The sequence below is a fragment of the Mytilus edulis genome, chromosome 9 (assembly GCF_963676685.1).
Source record: "Mytilus edulis chromosome 9, xbMytEdul2.2, whole genome shotgun sequence".
Lineage (NCBI taxonomy): Eukaryota > Metazoa > Mollusca > Bivalvia > Mytilida > Mytilidae > Mytilus > Mytilus edulis.
In genome coordinates this window covers 50,709,264-50,726,699 of record NC_092352.1, presented here as the reverse complement: position 1 = coordinate 50,726,699, position 17,436 = coordinate 50,709,264, and the positions used below count along the sequence as shown (strand labels likewise).

At 33.0% G+C, this 17,436-nt stretch overlaps 2 protein-coding genes and 1 long non-coding RNA gene across 3 annotated transcripts; 1 reads left to right on the top strand and 2 right to left on the bottom strand.

Moving 5' to 3' along the window:
• Window positions 1-1,495: 1,495 nt before the first annotated feature.
• LOC139488538 (veficolin-1-like) lies at window positions 1,496-4,959 on the top strand. Its single transcript, XM_071274243.1, has 4 exons — window positions 1,496-1,667; window positions 2,633-2,704; window positions 3,457-3,587; window positions 4,758-4,959. Exons 1-4 carry the CDS (start codon window positions 1,559-1,561, stop codon window positions 4,878-4,880), a joined length of 435 nt encoding a protein of 144 aa, XP_071130344.1. The 5' UTR covers window positions 1,496-1,558; the 3' UTR covers window positions 4,881-4,959.
• Window positions 4,960-9,752: 4,793 nt separating this feature from the next.
• On the bottom strand, window positions 9,753-14,966 carry LOC139490027 (NADPH oxidase 5-like). Its single transcript, XM_071276879.1, has 7 exons — window positions 14,960-14,966; window positions 13,932-14,105; window positions 13,357-13,418; window positions 12,362-12,418; window positions 11,250-11,459; window positions 10,444-10,713; window positions 9,753-9,884 (listed from the first exon to the last, which is right to left on the bottom strand). The coding sequence occupies exons 1-7, from the start codon at window positions 14,964-14,966 to the stop codon at window positions 9,753-9,755; spliced, it is 912 nt and encodes a 303-aa protein (XP_071132980.1).
• LOC139488537 (uncharacterized) lies at window positions 14,966-16,864 on the bottom strand. The gene is made up of 3 exons (XR_011656026.1): window positions 16,735-16,864; window positions 15,704-15,895; window positions 14,966-15,092 (listed from the first exon to the last, which is right to left on the bottom strand). It is a non-coding gene; the product is annotated as an uncharacterized lncRNA (long non-coding RNA).
• Between the last annotated feature and the right edge of the window lie 572 nt (window positions 16,865-17,436).

Sequence of the window (17,436 nt, the reverse complement as noted above, 5' to 3'; positions counted from 1 at the left end):
TTTTTTCATCAAGATAAAATTGCAACTTGCAACAAAACTAAATACATCACTTACTTGATTAATAAGCAAACCAAATACATGCTTTGTGAATTTAGAATTATTAAGCCTTAATATCTGATAGATACTTTCTGGTGAAAATGTGTCTGCCAAATGATTGCTGCTTTTTTGACGATTCTTAAACAATTATGTTGTCCATGTTTAACATTTGTGACCATCAAAGATATCAATACTATAATAGTTCTAGAATTAGACACTCATGGCAGAAGAACGAGGAATTTACTTTGCGCATAAGAGACGTCCGTAGAAGTGAAATGAAAGTTTTATGCTACCGAATTCGACAGGACCTGGTAGTCAAAATATGTTTTGCAATTTTTGTTATTTTCTTGTTAACGGGAGATAACTGGATTTGAAATATGTAATTACGGATAAAAGGTTAAATTGCAAATTTCGAATGTAAAGTTAAATTATCAATACGAATGCAAAAAAAAAATTGCCAATACGAATGCAATCTATCTTAAAATAAATCTTTGGTATAGAAATTATGGACACCTCAATCAAGAAATTATCGTTAAATTTTTAAAAAGATATTGTTGATAGGAGTTGGTTTTTTTTGCAAAGCTATTTTCCTTTAAATATAAATACGTAATAGCTTTAACAAAACATTGATTTATATTTCATAAAGCAGAGGCGAAAGATACCAAATTGATATCAAAACTCATTTGTCGCAAATAAACTTACAACGCCATGTCAAAAATACACGAAAAACAACAAAAACACAAACAACAGTCTACAAAATATCCATATAGAGAAATGGCGGCTGAGCAACACGAACCCAATTAATAACCGTGGATGATTTTAAGTTCTCCGGAAGGGCAAACAGACCCTGTCTACTTCACAAACATAATTATTATTTGTCATAATTTTATCTGTATTCTTTCATATTGATGAATAGATATTCCAAAAACTGCGCAGTATTTTTTTTTTCTTACTATAATTAAGGACTCCGAGACTTTTTTTTTCTTTTTCTTTTTTAAGACATTACTACATGTATTTTATCATCTTTAACTTCTAACAATAGCAAACATTCATTTGGATTAAAATTTGACTATCTTTTCTAAATTATCGAATTAGGTTTTATGGATAAAGAAACATAAATAATTTGTAAAAAAATATTATTTAGTGTATTTCAATTTTTTAGTAAAATACACCAAACGAAAGAATAACTATTTTGATCAACCTATTGTTCTGCTTTATAATCTTATGTAAACAAAGATAGTTAAAATGAGATCTAGATAAACCAATTAAAGTTAAATTGCATGTATAAAACAGAGATACATCTGATACAAGAATTGAATTTCAAATCAATATAGAATAGTGATACATTACCCTTATTTACACGTAAACAAAAACATAATCTGCCAAAATTTCTTGTCATGCGATATAAAAAAAAAAAGCTTTCACAGCCGTATCATAAAATAGAAAGGCACCAAACAAACACATCAGTCCTTCTTGTTGGGCACCGTCTAGATTTAACATTAAATCAACAGATTGAAGTCAGATGGATTCCAAACCATTGTTTATGTATTTGTTGACCATGATTATGGAGAGAATGGTGGAATCCCATTCGCAGAATAGTTACAAAAAAGTTACGTCATCATCAAATAGTGGTGAGTGTATTTTTTAAGAGTAGTCCTGTAAATAGAAATGGTCAGTGGAAGGGGGAGTTGACCAGGAGTTGTAACCCACTACTTTTGTTTGACAACGTATGCTTTTGAATGGGGACATACATGTATAATTGGACCCCCACCATTTTATATGACTTACATGTGTTGAAACCAGCTTTCAAAATGACTGGATCCTGCCTGATGCTGGTGAAGAAATTGACACCTTAGATATATGCCAACGAGCTCGAGACAGCAATCAAAACAATCAACATACATTTGAGATTTTTTTAGAGACAATTTCAACTTTGGAGATTACAAAACGCATAGTTCAATGTGAATAATTACATTGTAGTAAATTGTTAATCTAGATCTGCACTAAGCAACACCATCATGCACATGCGTATGTTTTACATAGAATTCCATTAATTGATATACATTGTAACATGTGTTTAACCTTTGAACAGTGTGTTTCGACTGGTTTTTTTTTGTTAGCTAACCATTTAAACAACTGAAAAAAAGTGACGAAAATTTACCACACGGACATGCAAACTCATACATGTATGTCGAAAATAAACTGACAATGTCAGGGCAAAACAGAATAAGACCAAGAGACAAACAACAGTATACAAAATACATATACGAAAACTAAAGACTGAGCAACAACACGTTCAACCAAAAACCGTGACGATGTTAGGTGGGCTGGCAGGGTAAATATCAATAGCGCCTGCTCCTAATGTGAGACCTGTAGTATTGATAATGTTATTAAAAACCCAGTGATATGTCTAATTCGGTCGATCACATTCGAGGAAATGAGGACGAGATTGTGGTTATGACGATTGGAACATTCGTTGTCATCTGTGAAATAGATATTCCGTATTTAAACGGTTAACCAACTCCTACTTTGTCGAGAAAAACAAAAAAAATAAATTGATTTCAAGATTTACAGAACGTCACTTCGTACTTTACAGGTGTATGCTTCTATGGAGATACTGCTGACAGAGTTTTAAATCTTATGGCAGCTGATGGAAACAGAAAGCCAGGTAAATATTCTTATAATTATGTTTTAAAATACACAGTCATGTACTATTCTACTATACTCATGAGCCTCTCCTTGTCTGTCAACACATAAGGCCTCAACCAGTATTCGCCTCATTTGCCTGTCTTTTGCCTTCTTTTCAAAATCCTTCCAGGTTTTTTCAAGGTCTTTCATCTCAGTTTCTACCATTCTACGCCAGGTCTCTTTTTGCTTACCTCTTTCATTTCTACAATCTCATGTCCATCGCAAAGCCATCTTGGTGATAACCTCATGTCCTTTCCTCAATACATGACCAATCCAACGTCATGTCTTCATTTTGATCTCCGCCTCAATACAACATTGAAATATTTGCCAATGGTCTTCTCGTTTATAGTCAGGTCATGACTTTCGAGTATTTTTACCCTTTAGATTTTTTTTGTGAAAAGAACCACTGATCCCTGTTACTCAATCTGTAAGTTCAGCCTTTGTCAGGCGCACAACCGAGCGGTGTGTTAAGGATTTGTTATAAACAAGGGTAATAATCACACCTGATCTTCGTCATGATATAGGAAATAACTGTTCATCTTATAATCAGCGTGACTTTATCAAATGACAAAACGAATTCTAAATATTCAGACTTTAATATAAGTGTAGATTCTTCAATTTAGTCACGGACCCAAAGGTTGCGAGTATGGTCTAGTATATACAAACGCTAACTGCATCGATATATATATTTCTTTCTTTTTAAACTAATCAGAACATTCAATCTTATTTAAGATTTCAAGCCAAAGGATTGTAAATATCTTCACAGAAAACATACACAAAGTGGAATATATAAAATCTATCCAGATGAAAATGAACCAAAGTCAGTATATTGCGATATGGAAACAGATGGTGGTGGTTGGACGGTCAGTAATATATTATAATTGTCTCGAATAATTGAATTACACAAAGACTCCTGCAGCTAATATATGTACATTGTATCTGACAAAATGTACATTGTATCTGACAAAATGTACATTTAGAAGTGTTTTTGGATTTTTGAACATTTTCAGCATTTATAGTTGGAATCCGTCACCGGGCTATCAGATACATATAATTGTTTAATAATTGTTTATATTCTATAAAATGGTCCGGGAACAAAGTTATCGTTCTTTGACTATGCACAGAAGTTCCCAGTGAATACTATTAGACATTTAAAAGGTTGACCGGAAGTAGCCTATTGCAATGGAAAAGTACCTTGAATCTTTTGTTTTTGATCGGTTTGTTGTAACTAAAAGTGATACCTTGTTTTCCTAAATGTAATTCTTTATTATCACAGTAAAGGTGGAAAGACCTTCAAATGTTCTCGGAACAATCAGTTTTTATTTTTTTATTTTTTTTGTAAAGACTAGGTTAGAGTTAAATAAATAAACAAAACATAAAAGTCATGCATTAGAGTGTATATGACAGCGATGACTTTTCGGCAAGTTTGAAAGGCAGGTTAAATTTCACACCTCAGAAATTTCAATGCGGCATGCTTTTTAAATTTTGCATGAATATGTTTATTGAAATGTTTTTTTCCAAAGATCCTTTAAGTTATTAAGTTGGGTCGAACCAGTCACATTTTACATTGAAACAATAGCTGAATTTCATAATATTGTATGATAAGTCGGTTCTGCATTGAGTACAACCCGTCCTAAAGTTCTTCACATCTTTAACCAGTGAAACTGCGAGCTACTGCTCACTGATGATACCCCCGCCAAAATACTTGACAGTAAACAGAAAGTTGTTGAATGATGAATTTGAAAACGCATCACAAGGTATAACTGACTTGTATAAAATCTGAAAACGAATTTCAGAAATCCTTGTTTGTCAACCTCAGCATCGAGTATATACATTTTCGTAACATATCTGCCACATTTATAAACGGACTATAAAAAAGATGTGGTATGATTGCCAAAGAGACAACTCTCCACAAGAGACCTAATGACACAGAAATTAACAACTATAATAGGTCACCTTACGGCCTTCAACAATGAGTAAAGACCATACCGCATAGTCAGCTATTATAAGTACTTGATATTTCAACATTTCAGGTCATTGTTAGACGAGTGGATGGTAGTGAGAATTTCAACAGAAACTGGCATACATATGAAAGAGGGTTTGGAAACTTGAAAAGAGAATTTTGGATAGGTAATCAAAACCATACAATGCAATGATTACTCGTTACTGGTTCCAATAAGTTGCTGGTTTATTGTCCACATCGGTCAATTATTATAATAAAAGTTTGGATTTTTGTACAGCATATAAATATAAGACAACATCATATTTTTAAAAGATGTTGACCTTCCATGAAAGTGCATGGTTTACCACCATGGGGTGTTACACGACTGATACTATCAATGAATGTTTCGCACGTGTCCTTGTAGTGTACTTTGTATTTAGCATTTCGTGTTACCTCCTAAATGACGTTTAACTATAATTTGAATTTGAATGTTTTCTTGGTGCACAAATCTGACTAAAAAATACAAAGCAAAAACAGACGAAGTATCATATTGTAGATATTACAACACATAAGAACTTTCAAATAAATTGAAAAACAATTGTTTTATTTTCGTCATATTCTAAATTACAAAGTGGCATTATTATAGAAAAAATCATTTTAATCTCAAAGGGCTTTGTTTATAATACTACAATTACAAAAATGTATGTAAATGAGGAACTAATAAGACTGTAGATTTCCTTGTCACTACTTTCAATGACTTTTCTAATCAATAATTTCGTACCATTGAATTTGAACTCCTTGTTTACAGCAGATATTGTCGATTATCTCCAGAGAGGAACTATTCCTCTGCTATCTCCCATTGTTATTAAGTATGCATGCTAACAATGTCGTTCATTTATATGTTCATAATGTATAAATACACAGCAATATCCTGTCGGAAAAGATAAGTTATTTGCGATGTCGAAATTTCTTTGCGTAAATAAATATTTTGAAAAAAAAAATACCGAACACCAATGTTATTTAAAAAGCAAAAGTATGTATACAAAAAATTGGCAGAATCATCTTTATCAATCAACCCTCTCAGAATCGACCGATGAGATTAATATGAAAATTATGGTGTTCGTCCTATCAAATTTTCAATAATTGATTGGTGGTTGCTTGACGTCCAGTGACAAATATGTTCATTGTTGTTCAGGAAGAGAATAAATCAACAGTAAACACAATAGGTAGTTCAGTTAATAGAGGACGTCCGGTATGAAGGTCGGCGAAGTTGGGAAAATGAAGGTATATAAGATAGAACAGACATTTTGCCTTGCAACAGGCCTCATACAAACCCCGCAAATAAACTCATCATAGATACCAGGTATAAAATGTAATATTTACGCCAGACGCGCGTTTCATCTACAAAAGACTAATAAAAAATTCCTAAACGTTTTGTCAAATACAGCTAAGGTACAATGTAATCTATTCCTGAGGTAAATAAGCCTTAGTTTTTCAAAAATTCAAAGTTTTGTTTACAGTTAATTTCTTATTATGAACATATCAATGATAACTCAATTCAACACAGAAGTGCTGACTACTGGGCTGGTGATACCCATCGGGAAAATAAATCTCCACCAGTATCGGCATCGACCCAGTGGTTGCAAATAAACTCATCATAGATACCAGGATTAAAATTGTATATTTACGCCAGACGTGCGTTTCGTCTACAAAAGACTCATCAGTGACGCTCGAATCCAAAAAATGCTTAAAAGGCCAAATAAAGTACGAAGTTGAAGATCCATGAGGACCAAAAATTCCTTAAAGTTTTGCCAGTTACAGCAAAGGTAATCTACTCCTGGGGTAGAAAAGCCTTAGTTTTTCAAAAATTCAAAGTTTTGTTAACAGTTAATTTATAATTATGAACATATCAATAATAACTCAATTCAACACAGAAGTGCTGACTACTTGGCTGGTGATACCCTTTGGGAGATAAATCTCCACCAGCAGTAGCATGGACTTCAAAGAATTGTTGCAATTATCGTGCACAGAGTGTGGCACTTTCTTAACACATCCGCTGGTTTTAACGTACCCACTACAATGTAAGACCGATTGTGGTTGCATACATTTTCTTGTACATCCTGTATAGACAAGACGGACATTCGACTATGGCACATTTTGCCTTGCAACAGGCCTCATACAAACCCCGCAAATAAACTCATCATAGATACCAGGTATAAAATGTAATATTTACTCCAGACGCGCGTTTCATCTACAAAAGACTAATAAAAAATTCCTAAAAGTTTTGTCAAATACAGCTAAGGTACAATGTAATCTATTCCTGAGGTAAATAAGCCTTAGTTTTTCAAAAATTCAAAGTTTTGTTTACAGTTAATTTCTAATTATGAACATATCAATGATAACTCAATTCAACACAGAAGTGCTGACTACTGGGCTGGTGATACCCTCGGGAAAATAAATCTCCACCAGTATCGGCATCGACCCAGTGGTTGCAAATAAACTCATCATAGATACCAGGATTAAAATTGTATATTTACGCCAGACGTGCGTTTCGTCTACAAAAGACTCATCAGTGACGCTCGAATCCAAAAAATGCTTAAAAGGCCAAATAAAGTACGAAGTTGAAGATCCGTGAGGACCAAAAATTCCTTAAAGTTTTGCCAGTTACAGCAAAGGTAATCTACTCCTTGGGTAGAAAAGCCTTAGTTTTTCAAAAATTCAAAGTTTTGTTAACAGTTAATTTATAATTATGAACATATCAATGATAACTCAATTCAACACAGAAGTGCTGACTACTTGGCTGGTGGTACCCTTTGGGAGATAAATCTCCAACAGCAGTAGCATGGACTTCAAAGAATTGTTGCAATTATCGTGCACAGAGTGTGGCACTTTCTTAACACATCCGCTGGTTTTAACGTACCCACTACAATGTAAGACCGATTGTGGTTGCATACATTTTCTTGTACATCCTGTATAGACAAGACGGACATTCGACTATGGCACAGTGAGAACTTTACTACCAACGTGACCATATCACAGTGCAGTTTATTTATATAATTCAAATTCTAAGTAAAGCGTATAACATTTTAATTTTCCAAGAAAAGATAGTTCTCCTTACATTTCCGAACGTTTTAATTAGGCAATACTGTCGTTGTCAATTATTGACTTATAAATAAGTATCATCGTAAAGTATTCTCCTTATTGGTTATACATGTTATAGGCGTACCAATTGACCGATTTTTTTAACCATCGCTGTGACTTTTGAAAACGTAAAAAATATATTTCACGGGTTCTCATTAGATGTGGAATATCATATTACTTTCGATTTTGGTTTATTGTTTTTACACAAATCAGGCCTCCTATACACCTTTCTCAATTGCATTGTTTAGCATGTATTTTTTTCAAAACATTTTAAAGATACAATGTATGCTGGATAGATGTTGTTCTGACTGCCGTACGGTGAGCTATTGTTGCTAACTTCTATGGTCATTTGGTCAATAATGGAGTATCCTTTTTTTTTAATGTACAAACAGTTAGAAAATGAAAGTATGCCTGTAGATTATTGGTGCAATATTTTCGATAATTCAATACAACGACCCATTTACAAAAGTTTGCTTGGTGTTTTGACAACGTATATACTGGACTTTTCACTGTTCGTTCAACTATTTTCCATAATAGTATTCAATATACACACCACGATGTAAACCTAACGTCATTACACAAAAAGGGCGATTCTCATCTTTTCAAATCTGAAAATACAACGAGTATCCAATGCTAACAAGGTTATTTTTACTGTTCGAGAACCTGATATTACTGTTGGTTTAAATTGATGTTTATACTATCAACTGTAATAGGTTAAGGGTGTGGCAACAGTGTGTATATGTTTTTTTTGGTACTGCAATTGTCTCGTTTCTTTCTTCTTTTATTTTAACTAATCGTGTTCCTAGATTGTTTGCCTTGTTTTAAAAATGGATGGTAAGAACTAATGACCCCTTCAGTTGAACATGATTCAATATTCGTTTTATGGTTGAATTCGTGTGGCGCATTTTTGACGTTACGTTGGTTTTGTTTTGCCTATGTGGTTGTTAGTTTTTATGGTGCAGAGATTTAGTTTCATTCGATATATACGCAATCTTGAAAATGTAACTTGACAAATATCGATTCTGATTGAGTGCAAATATGATTTTACAAAGATTACAATGGCTATACAGCAGTAATATATGAATAAAGAAGATGTCGAACATGATTATATAAATATTCGAGATGGTTGACTCCTATCATAAATTAATGTTTCATATTGACGTTATTTGTGAAACTGTGTCATACGTGTCGAAAATGCTTAATAATATGCATGATGAAACCACGACTAATACAAACCCATTTAAATAAAACTCACAGTAGTACAAGTTACCGGATTTGTTATCACATTAACAACACGACGGGTGCCATATGTGGAGCAGGATCTGCTTACCCTTCCGGAGCACCTGAGATCACTTCCAGTTTTTGGTGGGGTTCGTGTTGTTTATTCTTTAGTGTTCTATGTTGTGTCATGTGTACTATTGTTTTTCTGTTTGTCGTTTTCATTTTTAGCCTTGACGTTGTCAGTTTATTTTAGATTTATGAGTTTGACTGTCCCTTTGGTATCTTTCGTCCCTCTTTTAATGTGCAAAAGGAGTCCATAGATATATAAGATAAATAAATAAGAAAATATTTCATCATAATACAGTACATGCATACAATTAACATGCATGTAAAACAATACAATACAGTCACAAAACATATACATAACGAGTAATGTCAGTTATCTCCCTAAATCTTGTTGTCCATGCTTTCACCCAGTGGTACTCCCGTAAACAGTATGCAAAGCTATACACGAGTACCAAACCGATTGGTTAATCATTGTAAGTTGTTTTACACAATAGGCTTTTACACTTACATTGTAAATAAAATTACAATTTACAGTATTCCATTCTTAGATATAATCCAACTTTTTGTTCAACTACTTAGTAGTTATAATGTCTGTTTGCTCTACATATTTCCCTTTCGTAGGAGCACCGCTGTGAGTTGTCGTTATACATGTATTTCATCAGAAATTTTCTTTTGCAAAAGCAAATGAATATTTTTCACAAACTTTCTTAAGAGTATCTGACATTACTTTTGGTCCACAGAAGAAAACCTTTTTCTTTCCTTTATTTTGTCCAGAAAACTTTTCAAAAAGCTGCAATAGAATGAACAGTTCAGTTAAACTCATTTATAACTTGAAAGAATACATGAATTTGTCTTGTATGTTATGTTTTTTACTCAGGTTTTTTTTTCATTTTTGTTGTGATAATAAGATTAATGTACATTCATAGTGTCAATGATTTACAACAATTTCGTTTAAAGTTAACTGTGTGTGCCTTTTGCTTTCAGTGTTTCATTTATATTTTGACTTCTGGTACATATTTATAACTTAATCAATTTGTATTGGGGTAGAGGCCTGCATAGGGACGTTTTTATTTCTTCAAATAAAAAGAATGTTTAACTTCAATCAAAAACATCTATCTCTACATACACAGAATATATTTTTAAACAATTTATTATTATAATTAAACATTTCCTAAATCATTTAGCTATACTATCTGTGAGGATCCAGGATTGTTTGGCAGAGGATAGTCCGTAAAACAGTTAGGGCTATCGGCAGTATAAATCAGTCAAACAAAAAAAAATATTTTTATTCAGCCGTAAGGGGGTCTGAATAATCTTGATCTGTCTCATAATATACTTCAAGTACTTGCCTTGTCCCAGTCAGGTCGCCCTGCCTCAGTTTTTGTTTTTAATCCCGTGAAAAAATCTTTTCGCTCCTTTTTATGTACCAAATCCAACGCCAGTTGTAAACCAACCCCTTCCATATGCGTCTTTTTTACTGCAGAGGTCATATAGAGATGTAGGTCAACAAATTTGTCTTCTTCCCAGCCTGCTAAAGACTGTTCCACTTCTAAGTTGTTTAATACACGTACAAACCATTCAAAACAACGTTGATCTCTATTTATCCAAATAAAATCTACCTATAATAAAGTCAACATTAGTTTACCGCTGTTCAATAGCCATACATAGATTACGCGAACACAAATCCGGGTCACAAACCAAAACCGAGTGAAACGCCATCTACAAGAGGAAAACAATGCAACAACATAAACACTGAGCTGCAACAAAAACAAACACCAATATACATACCATACATATAACAAATATGATAGTACATAACAACATGCAAACCACAGAATAACAAAGGAACCCAAGCTTGAAGGCTTGAAATATTATCTTGCAGTTTTATTTAACAATGTTGAAAGCCATTTCAAACATTTTATAAACCTTATCGAACTAAAAAAAACTATATCAAACAGGGTTTAAATTTACAAAAATATCTAGATATTAAAGAAATTTGTAGGCAAGTGTTCCCCTCTAACATATTCTCTTGACTATCATATCATTTGGACACTTCAGTGGGCTGAATATTCAAGCTCAACATGAAATTGTGTTTGTGCTCCTTTGAAGGAGGAGTAGGATTTTATGAAACATACATGCGCAGTCTGAAGATTACCTTTTTCATCTTTAACATATTTTCTTGATTATCGTCATACCAACAATGTGTACATTTGGGACACTTCCGTTTGTTTCGTTTAATCTGATGAATAATGCTTTGTAAAATGGAAGCCATTGGTGTGACGCCAATTCCTGCACCAATCAAAATGGCGTGTTCTGTAGTCAAGGCTTCACGTGATGCTGTTCCGAATGGTCCATCTAGGAAACACTAGTAATACAAATTGTATTGACAATAAGAACATTTAAGAAGAATAAAAAGATGAGTTTTGATTGGTGAAATTTTTTCGATTGTTTTTGAGAGTTGTGTTTTTCAAGCAACGGATTCTAATAACTCACAAATTTAGATAATAATTGTTCTTTATTTAAAAAAGAGTATATTATTGTTGTTGAAGGATCACGTATTGATTTTCTATAGCATATGGTGTGCAAAGTTTTTGGTGAAAGTATTTTCGATACAATTTTTTTAATTTTGTTTGCATTCATTTTTACAAATGATTCATATAAATTATATATTCATTGTTCATGAAATTAATAAAGTGTGTGGTTCTAAAAACACACTAATGGTGTTATAAAGAGTGGATTAAAAGCGTCCTACAATTCAAACCAATTGGATTTCAGACAAAGATAAACTACATTCGTAAAGGATAACATGGTTGCATTGATATCTTATTGTGTTAAATTATTGGAATAGGATTCCGGTTGATATGGTACAAGTCCAGTACTTACGAATGAAATCCCTTAATTCTGGTTTTAAATAAGATATTGTACTGAGAAAAACATTATGTAAAACTGTTTTTGTTTGAAGTAAATTCAATAAACAATAAACAACAACAAATTGCATAAACATGCATCTAACATACAATCTGGAAGGGTTTATCAATATGAGAAAGCAATGATGCATGTATGTGACTGTCAAATAATGGGAATAAAAAGCCGTTCAATTGTATTTATATTACAATGTAGTAGATGAACAGTAGTACAATATCCATATGCATATTTAATCAGTTTATCTAATACTTCTTCAGAAAGAAAAGAATAATGTCTTTTATCAAGCGAACCTATTTAAAACAGGGATATCCATTGATGGTCATCCGTTATAATTATACTTACCCTTATTTTGACGGATTTTATTTTCATTTTAATTCTCTTTAGCCTTGCTATTTCTTCCTACAAAATACTTCCAGATTGAATAAATGCTTCAAAAATGTAAATATTACAGAAAATTGCTGCGGGTATGGGTTTACTCATTGTTAAAGGCCTTACGGTGACCTATAATAGATCATTTCTTTGTCATATGGTCTCTTATAAAGAGTTGTTTCATTGGCAATCATACCACATCTTCTTATTTTCACGTCGAATTGTTTTACATTTTGTCTTGTCGATTTTTCTTATACAGTATGGGCTTTCGAAGTTGAAGATCGTACAATGACCTATAGCAACCAATACCTATGCGTTTTGTCGCTAGTGAATGTAGGTTGCCTCCCCGACAATAATTGCATCGCTCACCTGGTAGCTAAGTACACACCTAATAGATTGTTTGCTGTTAGACACATATCATTCATTTTGGATTATATACTTCAAACCTTGTGGGTAATTGAAAGCACCAATCTAAGCTTGTAAAGAATGAATAAAATAGCTTAAAAAATATCTTCAAATCCATATGTTCCATTGGCGGGGATTACCATGTTAATATTGTTTTAATCGGTATTTATTAACGCATATATAGAGCAATATGTTTACATACATATCCAGATGTTCGATTTTTAACGTTGTCTTTCCGTGAAATCTATCTTCTAATGTAATAAAAGTCAACGCTAAATAAAAAAATATCTTTAACAAAACCCTTCAGTCGACCGCTATCTAGACGAAGTGCTAGTCTATAGTACACAATTTTAATCCTAGGACACCTAGACTGAGTTTATTAATAACCACACGGTCGATGGCATTGCTGATAGAGATTTCCGCGTGAAAAGTATCTCAGCCGGTCGGTAGTCAGCATTTCTGTGTTCCTATACTCTTCGACTTTATTTGACCCTTTTGACTTTTTTTTATCCTAGCATCACTGATTAGTCTAATTACTGTGACCCCGTGGTTTATATACGTACCCCGTCTAAACTCCCGATTGTTCCTCTTCTTCTTATGTTTGTCATTAGACCATTTAATCTATCTGAAACAGATGAAGGTTTGAAGGTCAAATGCTGTTATTAAATATAATTTATGGGTAAGAACAAACTACAAGATATGATATGGAGCAACCATTTAACTTCAAATGGGAGTGGGTATGTTTTTTTCCTTCGTCAGAACTTATTTATTTATAAGAAAAGAAGATGTGGTATGATTGCCAATGAGATAACTCTCCACAAGAGACCAAAATGACACAGATATTTAAAACAACTATAGGTTACCGTACGGCCTTCAACAATGAGCATAGCCCATACCGCTGAGTCAGCTATAAATTCATCAAATTGCCGATACGAATATTTTTTTTTTAATAAAATTTTGTACATTTATGAATATTATTTTGTAACGAAGCTGCCAAATTCTTGTAAAAAAACGATTCAACAAAACAGTCCTTTGTAACAGCACACATTTAAAATAAATCCCAGTATCTCATCAAAAACGATATATTTAAGAAATCTCTTTTTTCAAATTTTAATATAGACACATGTTTAATGCAGACCTATAATCGACTTTCGTCTATTAGGCTGCTGTTCTTTTCGTTTCATTTGCAATGTCGTCATCATAGGCGTCTCAGCCTCAACCTCACATTCCTCTCCTGGGTCGTACCTAGATAGGTACTGGTACAGATCTTTCGTCCAATTTCCTGTTGTACGCACGTGTAACCATAGTTTGTCTGGAAATTTAAGAAAGACTCATTAATAAGCATGTTAGAATATTGTTATCTTCTGGTTTATTGTTTTTAAAGTCAGATACTGCCTCCGTGTAGTCGTGTGTCATATTCTTAATGCTTTAATGTTGAATGTGACGCGTCTTTTGGTTGCCTGAAAGTTTTTTTGTCTATCAGCCCATAGATAAAATTGTGTCATGTGACCGTGTGATTACTTTTTCTGTTGCCATTAGTTCAGAATTAAATTATAAGGTTTGACTTCAATATTTGTTCTCTCTATTTTAAATAACCGCAATAATGTGGTTCACGCTTTTGGATAACACGCTACGAGGGTAATTCAGTGTGCACCGCATATTTCTGTTATTTCTTCATATACACAGTCATTTCTTAAATTTCTTTTCTTACTTCAGGAATTGGCTGCAGTGAATTTTTCAAATTGTTAAATTATACAAAACTGCAATTTAGAGCGTACTTTATCTTACAGCGTGTAGAAAGTATTTTAATTGAAACTGCAAAGTAATATTTCATTTTAAGTCTTGCGTTTGTCGTAAATGTTAATAAGATACGTGACAACCAGAAAAAAGGCAATGCATTTTTTTAATAGTGTTCGTGTTTCCATCTTTCAAGAATAACAATGTTAAAAATTATCAACTATAACCAAATTTAAACATTAGAAAAAAAGATATTTCAATTCTCTGTCAACACCCAAAACTTTCAAATACAAATTTTTTGTTAAGATAATTCAATGAGACAAATCTAGTGTAGCCAAAGTGTTGAATACCTCACTAAGGATGATCGCTCGTCCTTGTTTTTGACAGATATTTGGACTATGATTGATTCAGATTTAATTAAGGAAATACCTTTCATTTCTGGCGCACTGCTGATGGTGAAGGGGTGGAACTCATACGGTGAAATGTCAGGGATCTGTAAATACATGTAGTCACCAGGCTGGAAGTCGAATGTCTTAGGTCTCGATATCTCAAGATGTGTCACCTATAAAATATATGCAATACGTTAATGGTTTAAAATACGTTCATAGTAAGATACATATATAAAAAATAAATCTGCAATTTTTGTCATATTAAAAAGTGACTTTAGATACATATGTAAGAATCTACTTATTAAGCGATAAAAGCATCAAAGTATCTAACAAAAACATACCGGACGTAGCAGAGAATTTATACATCCCACACGATAAATATTTTCGTTTCCCGGTTTGTTGTTAATATACCTCTTGAAAACTACCATAGTTATCAGAGCAGTGTTAAATGTAACTTTAAACCATTTCCACGACATCCGTTTAAGATGAGGTTACATCTACACTTTAAATTGCTTGTAGCCATTGTTAGCTCCATCAATCAGCAATAAATTATTTGTTCGCATCTACATCTCCAGACAAACACGCATTTACTTTAACTTTCCTACCTAGGTAGTAACCCAAGTTTTTGAAATTTCCACCACGAAGCACTTGCATTACTTTGTGATCTTACAATAAAAGGCAGTTACCAGGTTACGTTACCATGGTTACTTTGTAAACATTATAATCAACACAAGGCAATAACTGTGTGTCTTAACTACACTTACAAGACATTTTATACACTTACCCCACAAGGCAGTAACGTAACTTTCTCTATATATGTTACACCGTAACGAAGCTGTTTTATCCACTTGACTCTATAGATCTGTTCTATTAGGAATATAGTACCTGGTACCAATATCCACATCCAAAAATGCTTACAGTGGATTATCAACAGAATCCAAAATGGTATACACAGAAAATGGAGGTAGAAAAATACCTGAAATATGATATATACAGTCTGTATTCTAGGAAAAGAAGTTTAATTATATGACCTTCAGCAACCGTAAACAAGCGTCTTTCCATCGGCAATATTTTACGTAAGAATGTATGGTTCGGAATATGTCAGTTTGAATTAGTTCTGATATGTATTACAAAAACTACGATTAACATACATCTGTACTTGAACATTAATGCTACAATGCGCGTATGTATGTTGTTCATTAACGTGCTCTAGATCTCTCCACCGACTTGTGTTCGCCTCGTCATGTGACACTCCTAAACTCGTCCTCCTTTTAAAAAATACCGAAAAATTCACTTTTTTTTTTAAATTGATGTGGAACATAATTTGCCCTCGAATTCAACTTTTTTAAGTAAAATAATCTGTCAGCTATATAATTTAATGTAGTACTCAATTGAGTTGCAAAGTTTTACTTTTATTTACGCAGATATTAATCATCCTAATTTTTTCAACGTTTATTCAAAGTTGTTCATTCTTTGCACAATCAGCTAGATAATTGGATTTTAAATTGAGTGTTATATATTACAGGTTGTTCAAAAGAAGAAAGACAACTCATATTTCCTAACGTATACATTATTATATCTTTAGCAGTTAAACGTCTTATGCAGTACAATGGATAGAGTCATTCTGATTTTAACGAATACAATGTATATCGAAATGTCGCGCGAGTATGTGTAATGTCTTTTATATTATAACGACAAAATCTGCAATCCAGTTTTATTGTATTTTTTTAAGAATGTATATATTCGCAACAAAGTGCACCTTTGAAGGAGTGATTTCCTAATACAGATAGATACATGTATATAATGGCGACTCACTTGATAAATCCTAGACCTGACAGATGGGTACGACAAAACACACATGATAAGGAGGATAACCAATAATATCCACCCAGTAATGAAGGCTGTTCCATTTATCAACCCAAACGTTGTGATATCTGTCAAAAGTATCCTCCATGCTAACAAGGCAACACCATCGTTTGATAATAAGACTACAAAAGGGACAACATCATTGACATTTTTCAATTACAGGGTACTTTCGTCATTTATATTATTTATAATAAATAAGAAGACAAGTCATTGTGACCGTAAATAACAATTATACAACTATCTACAGAGCACCATCTATTGAAAACTTTATTATTTTAGAGGTTATAGGTGGTCGAGTGGTCTAGAGCTTCGGACATAGTGCAAGGCGATTCGAGGCCACGATATCTCAGTAGCATGAGTTTGAATCCCGACCATGGAAGAACAAAAACATAACTTCCTCAAATTGACATATCTAACATTGTTGGACTGATATTATATAGACGAATTATATATACAGAATGTGTTTTCAGACTTGTATCACCATCACTGGTGATCGGATGGATAACATCTGTCGTAGAGTTGTCACTGGATCAGACGTACTTAAACATCGAATGACAAAAATATGGAACGTATATTATTTTCTGACGTCAGACACGCGATTCAATGAATGTGTTTGTAGATAAATTTTGTGTTCTGTTAAATTGTTCCTTT

Excerpts from the sequence above, each read along its gene's own strand:
- LOC139488538 (XM_071274243.1), top strand. The coding sequence starts at position 1,559 with ATGGATTCCAAACCATTGTTTATGTATTTGTTGACCATGATTATGGAG. Across the intron at positions 1,668-2,632 it reads TACGTCATCATCAAATAGTG|GTGTATGCTTCTATGGAGAT; the intron begins GTGAGTGTATTT and ends CGTACTTTACAG. Across the intron at positions 3,588-4,757 it reads CAGATGGTGGTGGTTGGACG|GTCATTGTTAGACGAGTGGA; the intron begins GTCAGTAATATA and ends TCAACATTTCAG.
- LOC139490027 (XM_071276879.1), bottom strand. Across the intron at positions 12,419-13,356 it reads CAATCGGGAGTTTAGACGGG|GAAGAAATAGCAAGGCTAAA; the intron begins GTACGTATATAA and ends AGTATTTTGTAG. Across the intron at positions 10,714-11,249 it reads ATATGTTAAAGATGAAAAAG|GTAGATTTTATTTGGATAAA; the intron begins GTAATCTTCAGA and ends ACTTTATTATAG.